This window comes from Amphiura filiformis, chromosome 9 (assembly GCF_039555335.1).
Source record: "Amphiura filiformis chromosome 9, Afil_fr2py, whole genome shotgun sequence".
NCBI lineage: Eukaryota > Metazoa > Echinodermata > Ophiuroidea > Amphilepidida > Amphiuridae > Amphiura > Amphiura filiformis.
The window spans coordinates 56,033,441-56,060,127 of NC_092636.1; the positions used below are offsets into that span (position 1 = coordinate 56,033,441).

General features: G+C 35.1%; 1 protein-coding gene across 1 annotated transcript; it reads right to left on the reverse strand.

Moving 5' to 3' along the window:
• Window positions 1-332: 332 nt before the first annotated feature.
• On the reverse strand, window positions 333-26,686 carry LOC140160161 (uncharacterized). Its single transcript, XM_072183438.1, has 4 exons — window positions 26,449-26,686; window positions 2,251-2,435; window positions 1,575-1,692; window positions 333-764 (listed from the first exon to the last, which is right to left on the reverse strand). The coding sequence occupies exons 1-4, from the start codon at window positions 26,518-26,520 to the stop codon at window positions 333-335; spliced, it is 807 nt and encodes a 268-aa protein (XP_072039539.1). The 5' UTR covers window positions 26,521-26,686.
• Between the last annotated feature and the right edge of the window lies 1 nt (window position 26,687).

Genomic DNA, 26,687 nt, shown 5'->3' on the forward strand with positions numbered 1-26,687 from the left:
ATGCTAACTATCAAGTTTTTACGGTAAAGGGTTATAGATGCCTTAGATGATAGCATCAAATTTGCTCTTTCAAAGTATGATAATCAGATTTCCAGTGATAACATAATGTCACAAGCCCTAGAAATCATTCTCTTGATATTAAATGTTGTGGAAAATATCAAATTAAGCAGTAGTAGCACCAAGGGGGCAAAAAAATCCTGGTGCCGACACTTAAGCTCGGTAGAAAATTATGTGACAAAGATCAAGTGTCCTGTGACTGGATGTGATATCCCTAAATGGCAGATAAAAAAGAGGGCTGCATGATTCACAGCCCCTTTTGTGCACACCACTGATCACCTCCTATCTCTATCCCTATATTTATGTTTGTGTTTCTCTCTGTATCCATCTCTTTCACATGACCTTTCTCGATACACTTCCTTCACCTTGTGCCTTGATTTATCATCATAATCTCTGCCATGACCACTCCGTCTTTGGTCATCTTTTGAATAGTCACTGCTACTGCTCAACTTTCTATCTCGTGCTTTATGTTTGTGCTCTTCTCTTCTCTCAATATAGTCTCTTTCACTACATCTACCTTCATCACTGGCATAAGTGCTGTGTCTTTTCTCATCTCTGTGTTCGGTCCTCTCTTTTTCGCTATGGTTATGTTCTTCCCTAGACATATCATGATGAGTTTTCTTCTTCTTGTGCTTCTTGCGTTTCTTTTTCTCTTCCTCTGAATCAGTGGAATCTTCCTCTGAACTGCTTCTTTTTCTTTTGTGTTTCTGGAATAGAAAAAAAAATATATGTACTGGCCTGGTCTCTTTTGCTGTAAAAAGATTTTTCCAATGAAAATAACTAATTGTAGGCATAGTAAAAACCCTACCACACCTCCCATCATTTCATCAATGTCATCAAATGTAGACTTAACATTTACTATCTGACCTTAGACCCAAGGTGCGCAATAGCATAAATAGCCCCAAAAGATGTTGATACCCCCAGGGTGTATGTACCCTCTGCACGCCTGCCTGAACTTTTTGTCAGGGGAGGCAAAGAAAACAATTTGTCCTCAAGGGGTGTATAGCATCAAATAAATTTTGACTCTATGTGCAATCCATTGCAGCTATAACAATACGCTAATAATGAGTTGTAAACATTGAACATCACCATTAAGTGAGGTATCCATAAGCCACCTTTCAACTTAAAAGTTTGATTGCATTTTAGATTTGATTTACACTATTTTCAAGTTGACAGGTCATAACATTTGACCTCATGCTCTTGAACACCACCATTACAAGCATATGCCAAGCTATGCCAATGGTGCAGCTGTAAAGTTTGTTAAGTCTGAAATAAATCGCAGACCTGAACCAAACATCTCAGTTGTTGGGAAACATAGATTACAATGGGCTATTCCAGTTGAAATCCATACACCCCCTATGGAAGACATGACCTTGATCTCCCACACAGGGGGTGTAGATTTCAAATGAGGTTACCTAGTGATTCCATTTGAAATCTATACCCCCTATGCAGGAGTTTAAGGTCATGTCTTCCATAGGGGGTGTATGGATTTGAATAGCAAAACCCAATGTACTTACTTTGTGGTTTTTCTTGTGGTGATGAACCTTTTCTTCTACATCATGTTTTAATTCTGTTGGTGTTCTTTTAGAAGGTAACTTTTCTTTATATTCACTGTCATGTTCACTTTGGTGGTTCCTAATAAAAGAAAATATTCCCAAATGGTTACATGCAAAATTTGCAATTTCTAAATTGGTTAATTTGTATACTTTTTAAAATTCTCATGAATGGCATAGAAAGCAACAAAAAAGAGAGAACGAAAGAACTAGAGAAATTTAAGTAAGAAAAAAGGATAGGTAGGAATGAATGAAGGAATGATGAGTATTGTGTCAGTTCTAGGATCTTGATCCCCCGATGGGATGCTGGCTAACACGGTATTCCAGACTTTAAGGAATTTTGTCTCCCTTTTTCTTACCACCCCTTCCCTTATATGTGCACTTAGAGGTGTTTTATGCTACATGTATCAGCAAGGTACAAATGTGTTTGGTGGGAGCAGCTGTCTGTGGGCAATTGCAGCATATAGTGCACTCATGGATTAAGTTTGGGTTAGAGTGAATGATTATAGAGTTAAATCTACATAATTGAAAATAGATTTACAGATATAATTGCATTTCATGGGTCAGATACATTTTGCCATGCTAGTTCATTGTGCTTTTATTGTTACTGATTAAGATTGCTTTCCAAAAATGTAAATACCTTTTCCTGCCATCCTCTGAATTCCTCCTCTTGCCATCGGTACGCTTTAATTTCTTTCTTATGTAGCGTCCTCTTCTGTTCAAGCGTGTAATTTGTTGTTGGGGAAGTGGAGTTACCACACAATGAAATATTTCAACCAACAGTTGCTTAGTTGCATGTTGTCTCTGTGTTAATTTTACTTGTCTCTGCAAAGTTGCAATCAAAATTAAACTTGAATTAATCGATCAATTACATAGAGAAGAAATATCAGCAGTCCAGCACCACAGGGTCTTTGCCTGAGGTTGGTCTATATTTACAGATTTGGGTGATATAAATTTAGAACTTGTTTATCAATATTTTGATTTTCATAATTGATTGTTTTTCTATAAAGCATAGAGTTTTACGTGCAATGGTTTCAACTGGTTGCATCTTTATGCAGATGATTATTATATATCTAAATCTACAACAAGAATAACATAACAAGTGAAATAACTGTTAAGCACATCTTTCTCCACTTCAAATGGACATTATTGCCCAGCCTACAATGTAGTCTAGATGCAGCACAATTCAGCTTGTACACATATCCTGATGGGCACATCTACTGTGTGTCTTCACATGGACTGACCACAGTGACCAGCCTCATCCCCAACTTTAGCCAAGATCAAAATGCAGATTTTAGTATCAGGTGAAAGCTCATATTTTCTCATTAACATATTGAAATTAGGAGTTCCAAATCGGTATATTAGCGAAGAAATCATCAAAAAACTGCCGAATTAGTCTCAAATGTGGTATACCCAATTTTAGACTAATTCAGCAGTTTTTGAAGATATCTTCGGAAATACACTGATTTGGAACTCCTAATTTCAGTATGCTATAATGAGAAAAATAAGATCTTTCATTTGATATCAATATATTACATAACATGATCATGATGATTATCATTAAACACTGTAGACGACCAGTTTTACGCTGTATTAAATGTCAGTAATTCCATGAAGAATTAGTCGCATTTACAATGAACATTTACATGATCTTTTTGCATGAATGCTTGAAAGAGACAACAGTTTATGTTATACATAAGTTTTAAAGAATTTGATTTTCCAAATATATCAGAACACCTTCCTTTAAGTAAACAAACACTATTAAACATGACGTTGATGAATTGAGAATTCTGTTGGTCAGCATGAGGTCACTTGCGATAGATCGCCTTCACATTGCTGCTTTTGCCGAGATTTGGCTGTTCCATCTCGCGCCCTGAATTTTTTCGCAGTTTTTGGATACCCAAATTTCTCAGGGGGACTAACTTTTTTGGAACCTTTTATTAGCAAGGGCAAGGCCATAGAAAGCATAATTTCTACTTCCTAGACATTAGCTATAACTGAATTTCAAAAAATATAAATATAAATTATAATATTAATAATAGAAGGAACCTCATAAAACTTAAAAGGAGGGCGGGAGGGATGTGAAACATGTTTATCTTACTATAAATAAAGAAATGTTGTGACTGACTGACTGACTATGTGTGTGGGTATCACTAGGAGAAGTGAAACGGCGCCGTTTTCCCAATTTCGGCGTCAAAAGGCGCCGATTGGAGTCAATAGGCGCCAAATGGCGCCACTTGGAGTCACTGGCGCCAAATGTTGGCGTCATTGGATCCATTTTGGCGCCAGTGGCGCTGTTTTGTCATCAAGGGATTTTTTTGGCGTCATTGGCGCCATTTTGGCGTCATTGGCGCCATTTTGGAGTCATTGGAGTCATTGGCGCCATTTTGGCGTCGGGGTATTTTCTCACAGCACATATGGCGTCAGTGGCGCCAAAATGGTGGTTCTGGTGCCAAATTGGCATACTCCGCCAATTCTAACATTGCAATAATAAAATTTAATATTATTTTGATATACTGAGAAGCCAATCCTCCTGATGAAAATTAACAAAATTTCAGGTCAGGTGTTCAGGTTTACTCCCTTTACTATACTGTGCCAAAATAAGTCCCCAATTTCTACTGGATAGAAAATCTAATGCTTGCTGGTCAATGTTTCTGAAAATCTTCAGAAAATCACTTTTGTGCAATCACAAAAACAGATACAGCTTATAAACAAATGTGAACAATGGGCTATACGATAGTACCAGCTACCACTTGTATTTTACATTTTAAGGCATTCAAGAGGGCTTGTAAAATGTACAGAATGTGTTTGTAGATAAGCAATGTAGTGTTGAACAAAGGATTAGCAGAGTACAGTTACATAATGGGTCACGAAGAACAACTGCCTTTATGATCTCTGATTCCTGGCTATGATTGCATAGGTGATATGTGCCTGGACACCTCGAATATAAAGCCGTAAAGTCCCCCTCTGGTCATTTGTACTTTTTTACATATTTGCAAAGAGCATGTTTCAGGGATTAAAATGACACCTCAATGAACTTCATATGACAATCAGAAGCGAAGTTATGGCTTGTTATAGGTTGCCATGAATCAAAACGCGAAACCAAGAAAAACGCGTTCAAAGTTAGGGAAGCAACATCACCATTCATCAGATGGGCCTCAGAAAATGTAGATTATTTCATATTTCCACTTATTTCTTTAAAATAAAACTTTGTATGTGTTTAGAAGAAAGCTTAAACATTTCAAATCTGCAAAAATCTCAACTTCGCCAAAATACTGAGATTTGCATATATTTTCACCTGTAGCTCGAAATGAAGTTTGCCGAGTTTACGGCTCATTCGCCGCGTCCAGCCACATATTACATTGGAAATAGGCTGCATTGTTCTGAGTTTCAAATATTGATGAGTCTTGTGAGCAAATCAAGTTGATGCAATTCAGCTAAAAAGATGTTTGCTTCTGTAGGTTGGTCGTCGGATAAAAATTGCTTTAAAATGTCAGCATGTTAGGGGATGGTAATTTACCATTTCCTAAAAATTTGTTTTTTAAAAATGGTTCCTAGATGTTTTTATCTAGTTTTTAAAAATTAAAGGAAATCTGTACCATAAACTAATCAATGGCTAATATAGTTATATACCCCTAAATTAAACATACCAGACAGTCTTTATGAATTTCGGAATATTCCTAACAAAGAAAAAGCACTTTTAATCCTTCGTTTCTGCGATTCATGGAAGCCGCCATGATAGCTGCTTGCGAATCCTTTCTGCCACAAGCGGTAGTGTAACCTTTCACACAGACCCTTGGCTACCTTCGGCGAGCGTGTGTTGCTTTATGGCATTCGCGATCCCCCCACAACAACTTTTGCTTTTTAGTGCTGTTTTTACACTTTTCGTTCTCAAAAGACATTGTTGATCATAAATATTACTTAAAATACATTTTTTTATGTTCTTCTGTAGTTTTATGAGTAAAAATTGTCGCGTTTTCTTTTGAACGAATGTTGAATCTGAACTTTAGTAGTATTCGCTTTGTGTCACCAAAGTTCATAAGGGACGAGGCTTGTGGCACAGATTTCGCTGGTTTCAAAATCGGGGTACCGTTACAGCGTAATAAAAATACATCGGGTAGCAATATGGCAGCCACCATGGATTTCAAACTGACGGCTGATCGTCAGAAGGAATTAAGAATTTCTCCTTTATTTGGACGTATATAAGCGTAGGACTTTTTTACTGTTTGTCGTTTTTATTATTACTGCAACTATATAGCCATTGATTAGTTTATGGTACAGATTTCCTTTAAAACAAAAATAATTTTGACCTAATAATTTTTTTGTTACGTTGAATGAAAAAGAAGTGGGCCAAAAAACCTGCTTTTTAGGTTTCCCCAAATTTAACCTCACATTATGAATTTATCAAGTCTTTGCCATTGTAAATATGTATAATCATATATACTTTAGACCAACAATTAAGCAGTTATGAGGCCCGAAAGTTTCCATAATTCCAAATTTGGATCATGCTCAAGTCTTTGTGCCTCAAACTCTGAGAATTGTAGTTTTTTGGCTCAAATTTGGAAAGTTTGTGAATTGTAAGCTCCCCAGCCTATAGTTTGGCCTAATTTTAATTAACTATACCCCCATGTTGAAATTTAAGTTCATGAAGTCCCTATTTTGCCTGAAAATCGGTTCTTAGTACCCTGCACACCCCTACCAAAATATTAGTTGAGTGCCCCCCCTGCCTGAAATGTGGAACCAGTGGCCCTGCTTAGGCCAAAAAAAATATGTTGTGTTGCCCTCCGCGGCCGGGTCAAAATGGCAAAAATCTGGTCCCGGGTTTTTTTAAATAATTTTGTTTTAATAACAAATGATTTTTTTATATCATACATGGACCCCCAAGCCTATTCCCGGATCCCTGACGTTCACTAAAAAGATTTTGCTCCAAGCCAGCACTTTAATTGGATAGTATAGGACTTACTCATTGAATTCCAACAACATGGATGTTAGGCCCTTCCCAATTGATTTTGAGTTTCCTGTTTCCCGCCCGCATTAAAAATTGAGAATTGCAAAATATTTAATTATTTGATTTTTATCTGTCATTTTCTCTGTTAAATGACATTCTGGTTATATTAATTTGCTACTTTCTTACTTTGATCATGAATCCTGAACAAACAAACAAATAACAAACAAACAAACAAACAAATAACACATATTATTATCAATGTATAAAATCAATATTGCAATATGATCTGCAGTGCCAAAATGTACCATGCAGGATGTTGATATTGGGCTGTGACCACTTGTTTCAAAATGAAGAAAATAATAAGTAATAAATAACTAATAATTAAGTTACCTCATGCCTTTTTTAAAATCTTTAAATAGTAAACTAAGAATTAATTGTGAAGGGTCTTAATATTAATATTTACTTCAATAAAATATTCAACATTGGGTAGAAAATACAGCCAATATTATGCATTATGCCTCTCTTCACTCATGTTACTGTGAAATAGTAGGTATTAAATGGTTGAGTTGGTAAAAAAAAAAAAAAAAAATCCGCCGGCTGTACTACCAGATTTTAGGCTTGGGAGGGCAACACAACAATTTATTTTTTTTTGGCCTTATCGGACAGCATTCAATGAGACTTGGTTTTTTTTTGGTTTTTTTTGTTGTTTTTTTTGGTAATGAAATGGGTGTGAAAAAAAGTAATGTTTTCTTTTATTTTAGCATTGTAAAGTGCACAAGGTGAGATAGAGATTTTGACCATTATGGTCAATTTTGGCAGAGAAGCAGCTTGCTTGCATGCTTGTGAGCTCTTGTGTTAAGCTGTGTTACATGGAATGTTTGACTTGGATTGGAGTAGGGACTGTGCCAAGGTATTGGGCTATTCCAGATATTATCCACAGTCCACACTCTCCACAAAGATGACATGGTTTAAAAAAATAAATGTGGGATTTCCCATGGGTGAATTCACAAAACCATGTGGGATTTCCCAAGGTCCTGATAATATAATAGTGAAAACATTTGTTTAAAAATACATTTCACTTTCAAGATGGGAAGTATATTCATTTGTTTTATTTTTTATTCTAATATAGTTTTTGTACAAGAAACAAAAAAACAAACAAAATCAAAAAGATGTATTGTGCAATTGATGGAGCACTAAATGAAAAGGCATCAAGGCTCACAGATACAGACCTTTACTCATCAGGGAAGTATATAGACATGCGATTATTGTACATTTTTGTAAGCCTGCGATTATTATAGGCCTACACTGTTAATAGATATTATCTTGCAAGACAAACACATATTAAGAAACTCATAGTTTATAATGTTCAAATTGACATAACATTTCCTTAACCAGAAACTTAGTAGCCTATTCAGTCATACTATAATTAAAACTGTCCAATCAACTTAAAAAACAAGCAGGGGTTTTCACTGCTTTATTAAAAATTGTATTGTATGCTATTGTATTCATACATATAGGTCTATGTAAGGCCTAAAAAATCATTGATTGCTGTAACCTGACCGACCCTAGAATTAGGCCTGACCCTTAACCCTAACCGTACTAAATACTACAAAATACTACTTGATATATGCGCTGTTCGTGCATGCATCCCACGTGGTGTGATGGCGCATTAATCGCCCTAAGTGATATATAGGCACGGTTTCAGCTGGCCAGCGAAGCCCAAGACCCGTGGCAAAGTGTCGCCGACCGAGTGCTTGGCATGCGAGGGGTCTCGGGTTCGAATCCCACCCAGAGCAAACAACTTCTTTCTTTCTTTTCTCTCTTTATTCTTTCCTTCTTTCCCTTCCCGTCGCCAAAAAGCCCTTAGGCGGTTAGGGTTAGGTTACCACTATCGAAACTCAGTATAGGCTTCCTTAACCCTAACCGTACTAAATACTACTTGATATATGCGCTGTTCGTGCATGCATCCCACATGGTGTGATGACGCAATCGCCCTAAGTGATATATAGGCACAGTTTCGCTGCCAGTGAAGCCCAAGACCCGTGGCAAAGTGTCGCCCGACCGAGTGCTTGGCATGCGAGGGGTCTCGGGTTCGAACCGAATCCCACCCAGAGCAAACAACTTCTTTCCTCTCTTTATTCTTTCCTTCTTTCCCTTCCCGTCGCCAAAAAGCCCTTAGGCGGTTAGGGTTAGGTTTTTTTTGGGTTTTTTTGCAAAAAATAAAGAAATAAAGCTAAATAAAAAATTGAATTAAAAAAAAAGAAGCAAAAAGTTCCAAGGCCTTATAAACACAATTTTAATACAGCTTTATTGAGTAAAAAAACAAGTCCCGACCTACCTACCCTAATTTTTTTTAATGTTGAAACAATTTTTTTAAGCCTATATATAATTAGTGCTAAAGTATAAATTGAGATACTATATGAAGAAAATAACCTTACACAGATCTTAAATGGCTGTTTTCTTAGAAAGCAAATGTGATTGAATTTGCCACTTAATTGTTGCATTTTTAGATTACTTTAGTCTTTTATTCATGTAAATAATTTAAATACATTGTACATAGAGAAGGCATATATTTTAAACACCTGACTCACTGCTATATTTATGGGATTTTCAAAACACTAGAATGTGTTTAATAATTTACTCTAAATATACCAGTGCACCTTTAATAGCAGTGCTGGAATTCAAATGCCATTAAGCATATTGACCTCTTGCCCCTAGCTCGCTCTATTTGACAATATACATGATAAAGAGTGGTAAATTTGAACTATCTTTAGCTCTACTAGTCATAACTTGCTAGTACTACTGTGACACAGTATACATGTACATATTTTATAGGAAATTTAAAATAAACTTGAACAAGAGTATGTTGGCCTATAAACTTATTTGCAGAGATATACAAATTAGGTTGTGAATGCCTTTCAGACTCAAATTCATACAGCTGCAAACTGCATGTTTATTTTGGGCAGTTTTTAAATCAATATAATCTTCAAAAGAAAGAAAGAAATGTAGGCTACATGAAAGTATTGAAATTTATTAAAATATGGAAGATATTGTATGCAAGTAGATTTTGGAAGAATCATGTGTGAAGTTCATAGGCTTAGGAAGGGGGGCACCAATTTTTTTTTCAAGTTTCAGCCCCCCCCCCATCCTAAGCCAATGTAGTGTATGTATAGAAATAACTTTTCAGACCTTCTAAAGGCCTGAATACCCCTTGAAAATTTGGTTCCTTTTCCAACAAACAAAATAAAATAACCATAATATTAGCTAATATTCTGAAGTTGAGTTTGGGCCTGTAAAGTTGGTGAAGGCCAGGCCCTTACACACACACATATAGGCCTATATGCAGAATTTATTTTTTTGGGTGGGGGAGTCGAGGTGCAGTACTTGAATGACTGTATACTTGGGCAGATTTGTGAACTCAAACCCCGCTACAAATTGCACTTTTTGGCCCTTTTGAATGTCTTATCACCAAAAACTTAAGTGGACCTTTTGTCAATGTTTGTCTCCCACTTTTAGACCTTTTTATAGGAAAAGAGTAACAACTAGAATTGCGCAGTTCGTAATTAAGGTGGCCCCACACAAAGGTGTGTATATAACAAAGGTTTATAAATACAAATAATATACAAATAAGTATAAGCTCATTAATATTCATAAATATGAAATAACATGACACATGGCACACCGACATCGCCTGGCTAATAATTACTTGGTACAGAGGAGATACTAAAATCAATACCCGGGATCGATACATGTGAATGTGCTATGCACGATTTTGATATTTAGACGAAAATCTTTGGATACCGTGGTAGAAAATGATGAATATCTCCCGTAAATGATTTTGTCTAAAGAAACCAGATTTGGTTCCTTACACTTGAATATATATACCATATTTAAGTCAAATAGTCGCCCCCCTCAAATAAACACCCCACCACTTTTTTTCAACCAAGATGTTTCAAAAATTCGATATTTCCATGCTATCTTGTGTAATAAGCTTACCAAGTTGCTCACATGGTCGATAATAGCAGCAATAAATGGCGAAAATCTGCATCAGAAACCCGGAAGTGATCCAAAAGTCAGTGTCAAAAGTTCATAGTTCATCATTTTAGCGTGACTTTTAAGCTTACCTAATGATTTTAACGGGAATTGTCGTGCTAAAATGACCTCTAATAAACGCTTTTTGGGAAAATGTAACGCCCGGGCGTTTATTTGACTTAAATACAGTATGTTCAATGGATATGATAGTTAGCTATAGCGTCTTGAGAAATAAAAGAAGCGAGGGGCTTGAACTGAAAAAAATTCTGATTTTATATGTGCTGAACCATAGTGCAGTGTATGCCAATCGTGGAGGTAGAAGCAGTTGAACTATGGTGTATACCATGGTCACTCACACACAGCGAGGTCAGTCTCTGGGTTATTGTCAGTAGCCTTAGTCAGATGTCCTATGCGTCTCAAAACTATTAAAAAGGTCGGAACAAAATGGCCATGCGTGGCGGTGGATTCAACCTACCATGGCGATTTCTGCCATGAAGATATCGGGGTGGTTCATTTCAGATAAAATCCTGCTTAGGGGTATATCTTTTAGGTTTATAGTCCTGTTTATAGGGAATAACATTTGTTGCAAAACCCTTCTAAATTCCTGTTTAGGCATGTATTTTGCTCAAAAGGGCAAATCCTGTTTAGGCTATGTTTTAAATTAAAAAAAATAAATGTAGATATTTATATAGCACTTTATGCCGTAAACAGCCTCAAAGCGCTTTTACATTTAAAAGTCTCTGGCCACGCATGTGTACACTGTGAAACTAGAGTGCGCCCCCCCTTCTGATATCAAATAATTTAGATTTTTTAGAAATTCGCGAGATAATACACAATTTGATAGAAAATGATTTAAAATTGATGATAATGATGTACTTAAAGTGGGATGAAAAGCCAACATAAAATCAATTAAAAATTTTGACCTTTTGTATTCAAAATACGGATTTTTCCCCCAAAACACACAAAGAAATAGAACTTTTTGGGAGAAAAATATCAAATTTTCATAATTTGTCATACAATTTGTATTATGTTGTGAATTTTAAAAAAAAACAAAGTTATTGATATCAGAAGGACATTCTTTGTATTCAGAATTTAATTTGATATGCCTGATGTGCTCTCATGTCCCACACAAAATACTGTTGAAACATCATACCAGAGCCCTTAGCTGGCAATAAAAGTCAAATTTTAATATTTGGCCAATATTTTTTTTAAAAGGGCTAAAAAGTGTTCCTTCTGAAAAATGAAAACAGATGTGAGTTGAGATATTTGCCTTGAAAAATGGATCTTGTATGATTTTGCACAAATATTTACTTAAAAAATTGTCAATATATTATATGGTCATTTTCACGGTAAAGGGTGTAACTTTGGATTTTGATCAGTAGTGTTCTAATAAAGCCACAGAATTCCATGATTTTTGGCCACATAAGTCATCTAGTTAGCAGCTACCTTGGGTAGCATAATCATCTTTGGAATTTACTGTGTTCAGTTTTAGCAGGCTTAAATGTACTTAATATTGCCATTTTGAAAAACTATAAAAAACAGTAACATTTTTGTAAAACCCTGTGTTTTCTTCAGTTAGTTCATGGATAATTTTTCTTATCCTGAAAGTACGGTCATATGTTCAGTAAACACTGCCACATAAGATTTAATTGTGAACAGCCCTGTATTTTTGAGAACCGGACTTCGATATTTGTCACTTCGGAGGCTTCATTTTCCATTAACAATTGTTAACAAACTTTGTGGGTATAGCTTTGGTTCATAATTCTTGGTTATTTCTTCACTTCTTCTTGATTCATAACAGTTGATATCTTAACTTGAAATGGGTAACAAAAATTAGTCGATTTGCAAGCTTTTAAAATTTTTATAAAATCTTGACTTCAAAGAGCCAATTTTCTGTTAACTTTTTGAAACCTCCGAAACAAACTGTTCAGCAAGCTTGGGCAAATATAAATAAAAGAGCTCATCCAATCTATTTATCAAAATGTAGCAAAGTAGATCCTCAAGTCACTTGTTTTTAAATCGTGGAGATATATATCACCGTTTGAAAATGGGACCCAATACAAACTTTCTGTTAACAATTGAAGCCTCCGAAACAAATGAAGCCTCCGAAACAACAATAAGGTTAATTATCATCTATGCATATCTAAATTGGTGTGTTCCATATTGATATCTGCATTGTAATTGTTACTTGATATGTGCAGAATGTCATTAATTAAAAAAATTGTTGATATTATGGTTAATGCTTGAAAAATATACTGATACCCCAAAAAGCCTGTATCGGAGGCTTTTCACATGCAAGTTAACACCATACTTAACAAATGGGTGAAAAAATTAACATGTGATAAATCTACAATATCTGCCGCATAGAATCATTGATTCAATACACACAAGAAAATAACAGCTTAGATGATCCCAACAGTGTTGGTTTCAAATAAACTACTTCTGCAATGTTTAACCATTGTTAACATGAAGCCTCCGAAACAAAAAAAATGACTTGCTGTGATAATTAAATTTTTGTCACAACTGAAATTCAATACTTAGAAACAAAGCATGAAAATTGGTAATTGTGATATTTTTTACCTATATTTTCATGTCAACTTGTAGTAGTTAGCCAAATATTTTACTTTATGATCACCTGTTTTGTTAACTGAAGCCTCCGAAACACAAATCGCTTGAATTGCCAATTCTAAAAAATAACTCCAATTTCTGTGAAACTTGGCTGGGAGGTTCCTTTCATCAAGTAGTATTTGTACATGAAGTTAGACATTAAAATTATTTTAGGAACCCAATTAAAACTTAAAAAATATGTTTAAGGTTGGGAAATTTCCATTGCAAATGACACTTGATGTTAACAATTTTCAAAACTGCAATCACAAACATAGCAAAACATGGTATAAAATTTAACTTATATCTGTTGACTTACTTTGGAATGGGATTTCACATGTATTCCAGCTTTCATGTCATAATTTTCTGAGCTTAAAATACATTTTTTCTTAGATTTTAACCAAAATGTTATGAAAATGTCAAATTTTTTATTAGAAATCAAATGGTTTTTAAACCTTTTGATTTCTTTTGATTTCTAAGGCTTTTAAAAGCCTTGAAACATTATTTTACTGGAATTTAAGTTGCTTCTATGCATGATTTCAGTAAACAGAAACATATTTAAAAGTGGTTTGAAATTTTGACCCTAAAATCCAAAACTTACACCCTTTACTGTGAAAATGACCATATATTAAAATGGCTATAAATTTGAAATCAAACCGGCAACAGACTTCATATATTGGCTGCAGAGATTTCAAGTGACATGCATTTAATTTGGGGAAAATATTGCATGTTTATATCTTGATGTAAAATTTAGGGTAAAAATGCATTATGTTTGTGATTTTGGGCAAAATTAGTGTAAAATAAAAAATACTTCCAGTTATAAAGTATTACTGAAATAAACACAGGAGAATGTATTGTGGTGGCAAATGAAAAAAATAGCAAACTAGAGCTAATTGCGCATACACATATACGCGACCTTAGCAATAGCTAATTAACTAGGCCTATAGCTAATTAGCCCAGCTATATTGCATGAATGCATGTAAGAGTATATTATGCTGATTTTACTGAGAGGTCTTTTTTGAAATGCACTATAACTTTGGAATTTGGCTAGAGACCAAGGTTAATTTGTTAGCTCACCTATGGCATATGCAAGTTCAAAAGGTCCAGCATATGTATAATTCATTGGAATATACATGTATGAACAGATGTTTGTAGTATAATTATAATCATACAATGTAAATTATATTACATAATTATTTTCCATAACATTTACAGTATGTGAAATCATTTTGATAAGGCCAAGTAAAATAAAAAAACATGTTTCAAAAAGGAGGAAGAGGGGGCTTTTTATTTTTTATCGTACAATTGGTGCAAATACCCATAATTGGAACTGTTTTAGCGCACACAATAATGCCCTGAAAAAGGAGGAAGCATCTTTACTCCCTAGACATTTTTTTAACTTGAAAGTTATAACTGAATTTCAAAAAATAAAAATAAACCTCAAATAAGGAAGCGGGAGAAGACGCAAATCATGATTATTTTTTATTCGGCCTAACCAAAAATTATTCAATATTCATGTAAATATTTCTGTGCAACTTTGGTCATGCGCTATTATAGTGCGACTTCCTAAGGTATTTTGCTACATACTGGAAGTAATACCTACATGACCTTTGACCCCAATGACCTTTGACCCAATGACCTTTGACCCAATGACCTTTGACCCCAATGGATGTATGCAAGTAATGTCATCATGCTATATTATAATTTGTGGAATGACTTAGAATTTTTAGTAACAGAACAGAAAATCACATCAGCCATAATAACCTTCGTATGACCTTTGACCTCAAGGCTAATGCATGTGTCAAGTGACGTCATCTTGCTGTCTAATTCGTGTAAGGAGTAGCAGTTTTAGTAAAAAATAATAGGAAATAACATTTTCGACAATAATAACCTTTCCATGACCTTTGACCTTGAGTTGGTCATGTGACATTTGTGCCACCACCTATTGGTCCTGATGACCAAGTAACATTGTTGTACTATATATATTTGCGACAGCATCAGCATTTAGGGTATTTGGTCATATACGGAAGTGCCCCTTAATGACCTTTGACCCCGATTCTGGACAATAACTTTTAGACACTGGGTATAGCTGATGCATGTACCAAAGTGCCATCGTCGTGCTGTGTAATTTGTGGAAGGAGTAGCATTTTTAGTGAAATCACGTTTTTGGCCATTGACCGGAAGTGGATGACCTTTGACCTGAAGTTGATCATGTTTCATTTGTCCCCCACCCAATGGTCCTAATGACCAACTATGGTCAACATGGCTCAAAGCATATGGCTACGGTGGCTCATTCTAAGATTGACAGAAAGAAAGAAAGAAAGAAAGAACTTGACAGAAACAGACCTTAGCAATTTTGCAAATTGCTAAGGAAAGAGACCCTGTCACTAGGAAGGGGAAAAGTTCACGTTAGTTCATTTTCGGAAACTTTGTTGAGTTTGCTTGACAAGTCTGAAGTTTTATTAATAGACCTGTGTGACTAGAAAGGTCATAGCCACATTAAGAACAAGTCAATATTTTAGTTCATTTTTTGGTTCCCAATAGTGTACTCTTAAAATTGGAGTGTGTCATTCACCCAGAAAGGCAAAGGGGTTTACCACAACTAGCCTAATTGATGCTGTGGGAATACTTGAGGAACCATAATTATTACTGGAAACCCCATTATAGTAGAACATGTAGTGTGAGGTAATATAAAAGCAGTGCTGGAGGACTCCATTCCTGGACTTGGACTCGAGTAAGGACTCGGACTTGAGTAAGGACTCAAATTCGTACCCAAGGACTCGGCTTATAGAGTCAAGCTGAGTCCTCCTCGAGTCCCGCAAAATTGGGTCTTTTTAGTTTTTATTTTCATTCATTTTTTCATTTACCTTAATTTGGTTTCGATGTGGACTTGAACCGCATTCAGCAGTCTAGTCCGCTGCTTGCAACAATAGCTAATTAAGGCCAGAGTAATGAGAGAGAACATGGACCTTTTCAAGCATCATTATTTCTGAATTGTATGTCCAAAGTCCAAAACTATACATTTTTGGAAAGGAAAATGAGTCAAGGAATCCCATGGTGACGTAAGATTTTGTCAGAAATCTTTGAGTTTTTGAAAAAATCTCAAAAATTCATTTTTTTTCCACAATTTTTTTGAGACAACCTAAAAAAAATTCCGTTTGCAGTAAAAAAAAAATCAGTTAGCTTTTCATGGAGAAGAGACATGAACTTAGGGAAGTTTTTTTTTAATTTTGTTTAAATTCATCTCTTTTTTCGAAATATTCAAGAAAACATGTAAAAAGAGCAATTTTGTCAAACTATTAATCAAGCTAAAATTATAATGGTGTATATTTTTGTTTAAAACACATATACCAAAAAATGAGAAAACCTTCCCTAGACTCTGATGTGCTCTAAAAGATTTACCTTTTGTTTGCATATTTTTCAAGATATCTTGTCATAAAGATCGTGCAATATTGTCTAATTTAGAGAACTCTGAGAAAACAACGTTTTAGTAAAAAAAGTCAAAATTATGCACAAAAGGCCCTTATAATTATTTTAAAACAGTAAGACTTTCACGCTTGTAAAAGCTGTATCTGGTGCATGGTCTAAATATGCATCTTTTTGCACCAACTTGATTCTATAATGTCTGCTTTTAGTGCGTAAAATTCAAAATAATTAAAAAAATTTGTGGCATTTTGACTCCAAATTTTTGTTTTGTTTACCCCACATTTGCTGGCATTAACAACATACAGAATACGCCTTGACTGTTTTGGACATACGCGCAGAGTTACATGCTACAATATTGCGACGCGACACAAATCGCAATATTGTATTTTATCAGTTTCAAGTGAAAGAGTACATAGTGTTGATAAATATCAAAAATCTCAAATTCGGGCATGGACAAATTTGTCTTCCCTTATTCTGGCCTTAAATTGATTTATCAGTTATTTTAATGAGAGTTGTTGCAATTGCTAGGAGCTTTCTTAGCCCCAATGAATCAACGCCATTGAGCTCGAATGCACACACCCATTTAGTGCGCACAGGTGCTTTTTTTACACGCCCTGTAAGTGTCCAACATGCCTTGGGTGCAAACCGTGCAATACTGTTAATGTTTATGTAGAAATCAAATGATTATAATTAAAATCCGTTTAGGACATAAAAATAGCCCCCCTATCCCTGCATAGGCCTAACTGAAAGCAATCTTACTTTGTGGTTGTACAATTATTTACAAACTGAATTTATTGCATGCAAAATTGCTTTAAAAATTAATCATCAAGCTAAAGAAGTAGTTTATTGCTATTGCTAATAAATGATTTCAGGTAAAAGCCAGGATATAATTTTACTTTGTTATGACACAATTGCACATGTCCCACCCCCAATCGATTTGAAAACTTAGGATCCATAAAAAAAAAATCCATAGGAAAAGAAGTGCAGAAAAATGGCCTGTGTCCCCCAATCAGGCCAGTGCCCTAACCATTTAAATGGTTGGTGCCCTCCCCCCATAGGATGACTCACGCTACGCCACTGAAGCAACATGACTGTCTTTGTTAGGCGCAAGTCTAGCAAGTACATGGAATTTATAACACTGTATACGTACAGCCAGAACCCGGGGCCAGAACCACCACGTACCCCTTCCATCACCTGACGTTTGACATCACACTTTGATTGTCATACTGCATCTTAAAAAACACAAGCATGCTGTACATGTACATGACACGCATGCTGTGCATACACAAAAGTCCGTTGTTATTTTGGCAGAGTAATGTGCGACCACCTCAGGTATAGTCACCTGATGTGATATCACCTGAGGTGGAAAGTTGCATGAGCATATCCATGTCTGCATATATAAAGTTTAAACTGCGTCGGCAATTAAAATTACAATAAGTTATAATTAGCGTTTACAAGTGACAGAATTGCCGTGAAAATATTTCAATTACACAACCGGTATAGCTATATACATGTATATAACTGAACATGGACACAGTTTTAGAGTATCTTTGTTTCTTGTACATACAAAGGCTGAACATGGACACAGTTTTAGAGTCAGTCCGTGTTTCTTTTAAACAAAGGCTGAACATGGCTTATCCTTCATTTTTAATCAATTTATAAACAATTTTATTCTTTTTGCATTTTCACTGGGATCACTGAAAGGGCCTGTAAGTATTGATATACTGTATACGCCAATATTTTCGCGGGAATATATTTTCACGGTTTCATGTATCATTGACAATTTCACGGGTTGTTAAATTCGCGGTTGTGGATATCTCCTCAATAGAATAACATAGTAAAATGCTTAATTATCATGTTTTCGCGGGGTTTTATTTTCACGGATGCCTCTTGATCAGCGAAATCCGCGAAAATTAAACCACCGCGAAAATTTCAGCGTATACAGTACAGCGCTTCTTTAATTTTAAGCTATTAGGAGAAGCCAGATTACATGGAAACAGCCATTTACACCCATTTTTTGTCAATTTTAGAAATATAGAAAAGCATAAGAAATGATAAGATGAAGGGAACCATTTACATTAAGTTGAATTGGTTACAATCTTCCCAAAATTGACAGCCAAAGGTGTGAACAAAATATTTTTGAGTGGAAAATGCTGACATTGAAGATTTAAAAATGTATCATTTCTTTGGTGAAACTCTCTGCAGTTCCTGATTTTGCAACCTTGCTTTTGGCCAACAAAAATATAAGGCCAAAAAAAATAAAAGGTTCGTCTCAAAGCTTGCGCGCGCGTTTGTAAAATCCCACGATTTGACAAAAAACAAATGCGGAAATTTTTTTATTTCAAAATTTTTTTTTTTTTTTGGTTTTTCCAGAAAAAATCGGTGAAAATCAGACTTTTTTTTTTTTTTTTCATGAAAAAAGTTGGGAATAAAAAATAAAAAAAAAAATCACATTTCGCATTTGTTTTTAAATTTCTCGTGAGCTTTGAGACAAACCTTTTATTTTTTTTGGCCTAAACAAGATATTTTAAAATGCTCATTGTACTCTTAAAAGCCAAATTGAGTTCACATCTTTTGTTTATTAAAATCAATATGTTATCCTTTTAAATAATATAAGTCTAATAATTATACATTCTTATACCAGTCATTGACATGGTTTTACACAAAATAACAAAAACAGTGATTTTAGGAAAGGAATAACTAGGGCCCATCATAACATTTGATAGCAAAGGTCTACTAGAAGGATAATTTACCCCATTTAACATAAAATGTTGATAACATTTAAATGGGCTATCCCAGAAATGAATGGTATCCCCCCTAAAAAGACATGTAAGTTTGTACCATAATTTTTTGAGAATTCCCAGACCAAAATTTTATCCAAGAAAAAATGGAAATTCCCAATAGTGAACAATAAAATGATTAAATAATTGGGAATTCCGAGTGTCCATAAAGAAGACAGGCAAATTTTTGTCGAAATTTTGGGAATTCCCAAGCCTAAAATAAAGCGGTGTCTTTTTCTTGGGAATTCCATTTTTCTTTAGGGTTGTGAAAATAATGACCATTTTTGGGGGGGAATTTCCAGAGCAAAAAATGTTGGGAATCCTGTGTCTTCTTTAGGGGGGGGGGGGGGGGGTGCCTTTAATTTCTGGAATATAGCCAAATACATTTAACAAACTTAAATGAAGAAAATTCCAAATAATTATGTTACCCATACCGCAGAATCGCATAATGCGTTCCATGCAGAATGCAAACAAACAACAATGTACATTGAATTAAAATTTGCCAAGCATATAGCGAAATAATCAAGAGATACAATATTTTGCAACCATGAGTGACACACAAACATGGTGGAGTCAGTATGCTTTGGTTCTACCTCATTGTAATCAATGCAGAAACATCTGCTTATAAAAAAACAGTTTGCTTTGTTTCACAATGTAAACAGGGGCTTGGTTGGGAGAAAAGTAAAACTTTACACCAATAGAAATTGATCTCTGAAACCTGGACATTTGTTGCAATGTTTTCTTTATCAGAAGATGGCAGTATATGAATGTAACTTGTGGATTTGCCATGGCAATTGTTCATTTGGGGGGCAGCAAACACAGTTTTACAATAATACTTGTATCAAAAACAATATTTTGTGTTCAATAGTAATGATAAAGATTCACTGGTAGAATTATAAGAATATAAATCGCATAAATAGAATAGAACAAAAGGAAAGCAATTATGTGTATGCATTATTTCAGTTAGTTGGGATAAAGGAAAATTTTGCACACACGTAAAAGGCATGTATTTTGGATTTTCAATAATTACTGAAATCATTGAAATGTTCATCCTCAATTTCATAATAACTAAGGCTGAGTCCCTCATCAGAACCCCTCCCAACACAGCTGGTACACATGATGGAAGACAAAATGTAGTATACCATGTATAGATTTTTAAGTTTTGGGAACATCAACAATTAGTTGAGAATGTAAGAGGGCTCAGTTTGCAACCCCTTTGGTATTTAATGACACCTATTTGGTTCTCTTATGCATTCAGCGTGAGTATCACAAATTTAGGCACTTTCTCATGCCCACATATCACGGTAGTTTTAACTTAAAATAACATGCCAAGGTAATGATATCACACACCATGATATAGTAAAATCTCACACATCAAATATAATCAGAGACAATGTTTTGTGTCTCTTCCCTCACTCCCCAATTCTTTTAGATATTCGAGCGCCAGGGCGTAAAAATAAATAACAATTTTATTTAGCAAACAATATTTCATTCGGCATGCCCGCAGTCCGTTCAATATCTCAAGCCAAGCAATTCTGAAAAATTGGCAACCATATGTTACATTGTTTGTAGGTTTTGGTACCATGTTTACTTTTAAAAATATAGGGGTTTTTTTTAGTGACATATTACATTAGAGCAAAATCAACACAAACTGCTAGATATATTCAGCAGCCAAAACTTCAAACACCATGATACCCACATTTATTTGAAGATGTGGACAGCCCTACAAAGATTGACTTGCATTACCTGCTGTTGATTTGAACGTTTTAAAAAGTGTCACAATACATGAACCATTTTAACATTAATTTTACAATTTGATTTTGGGCCCGTGCAAATTGACGAGAGCCCAGATTCAAACTCTGTGACTCGAGGGACCTTGAAGTTTTTGTATATTGTGCATGTGAACACTGGGTTGTGTGGTTTGTAGCATCCTGGATCTCCCATCTTCCCTACCATTTGGACTAAAATATTTCATTTATGTTACAACAACTTTATGTAGGCCTACTTCAAGCATCCATAGAGCTTCCCAACGGTCCCCAGTTCCCACATTCACAAGTGAAATTACAATATCAAATGTATTTTATTTAGCAAGAAAATGTTTTGTCAACTGATGGGCAATTCCAATCAAGAGAGTACTGAGTGAAAATTGTTAATAACTTAATTTCTACATGTGTCACAATGACAAACATTGTATCAAACAGTGGTGTAGCATCATACATGTAGGGGTGAGCAGGCCAGGGTTCAAATGTTTTATATACTAGTGACTCATACAAAGATTCTTGTCATTTGATTGGTCAATTACTATTGATTATTTTTGCTATATTAAGAAAAAGACTATTGCACTTCCACAGAGCTACCGTGGCAGCCCTGACATCCGTGTGCGTATAGAGACCGCAGTGACCACCTTGACTCGCCAATTATAGGTGTGGGTACCGCTTCGAAAATTTAATATGTACTAAAAAAACAGTAACATTTTTGTAAAGCCCTGTGTTTTCTTCAGTTCATGGATAATTTTTCCTATGCTGAAAGTGTAGTCATATGCTCAGTAAAAATTGCCACATTAGTTTTAATTGTGAACAGCCCTGTATTTTTGAGAACCGGACTTGATATTTGTCGTTTCGGAGGCTTCATTTTCCGTTAACAATTGTTTAAAACAAACTTTGTGGGTATAGCTTTAGTTCATTATTCTATGCTATTTCTTCATTTCTTCTTGAGTCATAAGAGTTGATAACTTAACTTGAAATGGGTAACAAAAATTAGTTGATTTGCAAGCTTTTAAATTTTTTTAAAAATCTTGACTTCATAGAGGCGATTTTGCGTTAACTCTTTTGAAGCCTCCGAAACAAACTGTTCAGCTAGCTCTGCTTATGCAAATATAAATAAAAGAGCTCATCCAATCTATTTATCAAAATGTAGCAAAGTAGATCACTTGTTTTTAAACAGTTGAGATATACATCAGCGTTTGAAAATTGGACCCAATACAAACTTTCCGTTAACACTTGAAGCCGCCGAAACAAATGAAGTCTCCGAAACAACATTAAGATTAATTATCATCTTTATCAAGTAGTATTTGTACATGAAGTTTGACATCCAAATTATTTAGGAGCCCAATTAAAACTTTAAAAAATATGTTTAAGGTTGGGAAATTTCCATTGGAAATGACACTTGATGTTAAAAAATTTCAAACCTGCAATTGCAAACATAGCAAAACATGGTATAAAATTTAACTTATATCTGTTGACTTACTTTGGAATGTAATTTCACATGTATTCCAGCTTTCATGTCATAATTTTCTGAGCTTAAGTAAAATACCTTTTTTCTTAGATTTTAACCAAAATGTTATGGAAATGTCAAATTTTTTATTACGTTTAAGCCTTGAAACATTATTTTACTGGAATTTAAGTTGCTTATTTGCATGATTTCAGTAAACAGTAACATATTTAAGTGGTTTGAAATTTTGACCCTAAAAATCAAAAGTTACACCCTTTACTGTGAAAATGACCTTATATGAGTTATATAAAACAAATATTTAATGTTTTTATTCGTTCAATGGGAAGAATATTCCATTCGGTGAAATAAGAACTGTTCCATTCAACTCGGCAAAGCCTTGTTGAATGGAGCAGTCCATATTTCACCTCATGAAAATTTTCTTACCATTGAACTCATAAACATTCAATATTTGTATAAGGGCGATTCCACGCAACAAGGACATGACCTCAAAAATTCAAAATCATTCCTGAACTTCCTTTCCACTTTAAAGTTATTAGATATAATTTTTTTTCTTCTAATTATATCATATTCACAGGAAAACATCTTGTTTTCTGAAGCTGTGATTTCGGAGTAAAAATCATGTAATTCCATAGTACATTTTTCACAGTCTAATATTTTTCTACAAAAAAGTTGGTTCCATAAAAGTAAAATGAATTTTGGTGGTACCTATTACGATCTTTCAAAATCAAAAGACAATTTCCACCTAGGGTTCCTATTGTACAAATATGAATGCACAGCCATTACGGTTATTTTGATGTGTAATGCGAGTAACAGAAAGACCAAGTTTTTTAATATCTCTTGATTGGTGTAGATTATTTTAATGCCATTTCATATTATGCTTCTACCGCTAATACCAACTGAAATTTATCCAAAAAAATAAAATAACCAGCACAATAAAATAGTGAGCAACTGAAAACTGTAATGCGGGTAACACGGTAATGCGAGTAACCAAAGTAATGCGAATAACCACATAAGTTTTGAAAGTGATAATGATCACAATTTTGATTTTTAACATTTAAAATGACTCTTTAAAGAAAAGATGGACCTACTGTTAGACCCAAAATATCTAATATAGGTAAGTATTTGTTGGATATAAATGGTATGAAACTGTTCATTGGAAAGGATTCTTAAAATACCCATATTTTTTTTGTAATATTTTTTGTTCAAAATGGTTCTTTAACTGAAAGAGGAACTCAATATTAATGGAAACCTTCACATCTAGTACATTTTTCAAGTCACAAGTAGTTGCTGTATATCTGTTATTTACATACATTTTTGGCTAAAATTAGGCATTTTTGTGGAACCATGTACTGGTATGTACTACCAAAGGATATTTTGAAAATAACTGAAAATAATTTTTAGGTCCAGAATCACTATTTTAGTAATTTTGTGATTACATACAGATGATAAGGTCAGGAATTTAGTCTACATTCCACATGCGCTAATCAAGGACTGTGTTTTTTAAGTGGTGCATTCGAAAACCAACATCCAACAGTACATGCCACGCATGCTGGTTGCCGCCCGTGGTGGTTGTTGATGATTTCAATGCTCAGATGTATATTAATTTTATAATCATGATGTCTATTCACCAATTAATGGTAGACAATGTCACAATAATAAAATATTCATTATACAATTTAATTGCAATGTTAGAATTGGCCATTGATGGAGGTTTGGCACCAGATCACCACTTTAGCGCCACTAACACCATGCGGGAGAATAACCCGACGCCAAATCAGCGCCAATGACGCCAAAAAAATCTCATGATGCCGAAAAGGCGCCACTGGCGCCAAATTGGAACCTGTGACGCCAAGTTGGCGCCAGTGACGCCAAAATGGATCCAGTGACTCCAAGTGACGCTAAACGACGCCTTTTGACGCCATATGGCGCCTTTCGACGCCAAAATTGGGAAAACGGCGCCATTTGACTTCTCCTAGTGTATACATGTCAATGCAAGGGCTGGTGTTAGGGCTCCGTCAGTTTCGATCTAAACGTCGCCAAATTCATACGGGAGATCGAGAAATATACGGGAATGTCCCGTTATTAATTTGGTTGAAAACGGTCAAGAATTGGCCTCAAAATCTGTGAAAATGTGGTCCGTTGCTATCCTCTAGAGGTATTTAACAACAAAATTAGTCAGTTACTAAGCTAGCCCTGCGCGTCACACGGTCACACATGGTATCTAATACCAAACAGCTCGCGTAGCGCAGCGATACCGCGCGGGTAACGCAGCACTTCGCCATCGCGCGCGTAAACGACGCAGAGTCACGTAATTAGACAATAATAACTGCGCACCATCTATTTTGAGGTCATTGTGAAATCGGAGGTTTTGTTTTGGGCTGAGGATTTTCCCGAGGCGGTAGCTCAGCCCAAAACAAAACCCGATAATTTCACACAATGACCACAAAATAGATGGTGCAAAGTTATTATTGTCATTCATTACCGTCGTGTCTAATATTTTGAACAAATCAAAATGGATTTTATGTTATTTTATGCCATAAAACGCTGTTAAATATAACCAGTTTTAATCATTGTTGTAACCTACCCTACAAAAAAATCAACCAGGCGAATATAACATTCGCGCCGACAACAAGAGCTACCAATCACAGAAGCGTGACGTTATCGCGTAGGCTTGTGCGTTGCCATAACGCTGTAGCTTATACACGCACGCGCAGCAGAAGTCATTGTTGCGCGTCCGGAGTCATTGTGAGTTATTAATGACCTCGCAATTAGTGCGCGGTCAGGCAATCAATTTCTTTTGATTGGATTACAGGCTTCGCGTATATTAATGAGGTTATGAATGAATGATATTACGGGTGAACGACCGTAGTGTAATAAATACGGGAAAAAGATGTGTGTTAAAAAGTACAAACAACATGAAGAGGTAGGCCTACTATAAATAAAAAAGAAAACAAAAATGAGGACAAACAGGCTGTACGAGCATGTGGGTTATATGAAAACGGGAATAAAATAGGCTAAAGAAGGAAATAGAGAAACTAATCAGGAAATGTAAGGAAAAAAAGCTATAAGATCAGGAAATTTAAATAAAAAAGCTATTAAACTGAGGACAGAATTAAATAAATAACATGAAAACGGGAAATCACAAGCTATGCAGCAAAAAAAGAAGCTAAAAGGGAAATATAAGAAAGGACAGATTTTGAAAATAACGGGAACGGGATTGGATTTAAATTTAAAAAAAAATGGTAACGGAAAATCACAAGCTTAGCACTTTAGCAGCAAAATTTTTTTTTAATGGAACAAAATTGGCCCATGTAGAAGAGACTAAAAAGAAAGAAAGAAGTTAAAATGGAAACGTAGGCTTTAAGGAGGCCCGAGGGTCAGGTTCAGATAAATAAAATTTACCTTTTCAATGATTCTACCTGTTCAGTAATTCCTCCTGTTTAGTGAACATTCCCATTTACTCACCTACATGCAGCGGGGACCCGCGCATAGCGCGGGTGTCCCGCTAGTTTTTTTAATTAGCCTAATATACACTAAACATGCTAAATCATGCATTATTTATAACTCGCAAGTGCAAAATCGGAATCAACTGATATTTTGGGAATCAGCGTTTTTTGTGGATATCTACTGAGCTGAAAATGTCATAAAAAGAGGATGCTAGGAACATGAGGAATAATAGTAAATAAGATCACGAAATACTGCTTTGCAATGTAATGTCTGAATGCTCAGTCAAGTTAAACTTTAAGCTTAACTCCCGGCTCCCATGAAAATACGATTTTTATACAAAACAGATGAATTATTTTTTTAAAGTACAAACCTCCTCTAAAATTTGTATGAGAAGCTGCCTGCTTAGTATTTCAGGATGTAGCAAAAGACCACTTTTAATCATTTTTTCTAGCCTCTTTTTTCACCAGGTATCTCGAAAATCCTTGTTGAAATCATAACACGGGCTGTCACTTAATGCATGGGCGCACACCACTAAATAAGCTTCTTTAGTTAAAAAACTGTATGAAATTGTAGTTATAACGTTGTGCGTCCTATAATGGTGTGCGGAGC

What these genes read in the sequence shown, in the direction of transcription:
- LOC140160161 (XM_072183438.1), bottom strand. Translation starts at nt 26,520, where the DNA reads ATGATTAAAAGTGGTCTTTTGCTACATCCTGAAATACTAAGCAGGCAG. An exon ending in TCAGAGGATGGCAGGAAAAG is followed by an intron (nt 1,693 to 2,250) that starts GTATTTACATTT and finishes TTCTTTTATTAG; the next exon opens with GAACCACCAAAGTGAACATG. An exon ending in ACCACAAGAAAAACCACAAA is followed by an intron (nt 765 to 1,574) that starts GTAAGTACATTG and finishes TTTCTATTCCAG; the next exon opens with AAACACAAAAGAAAAAGAAG.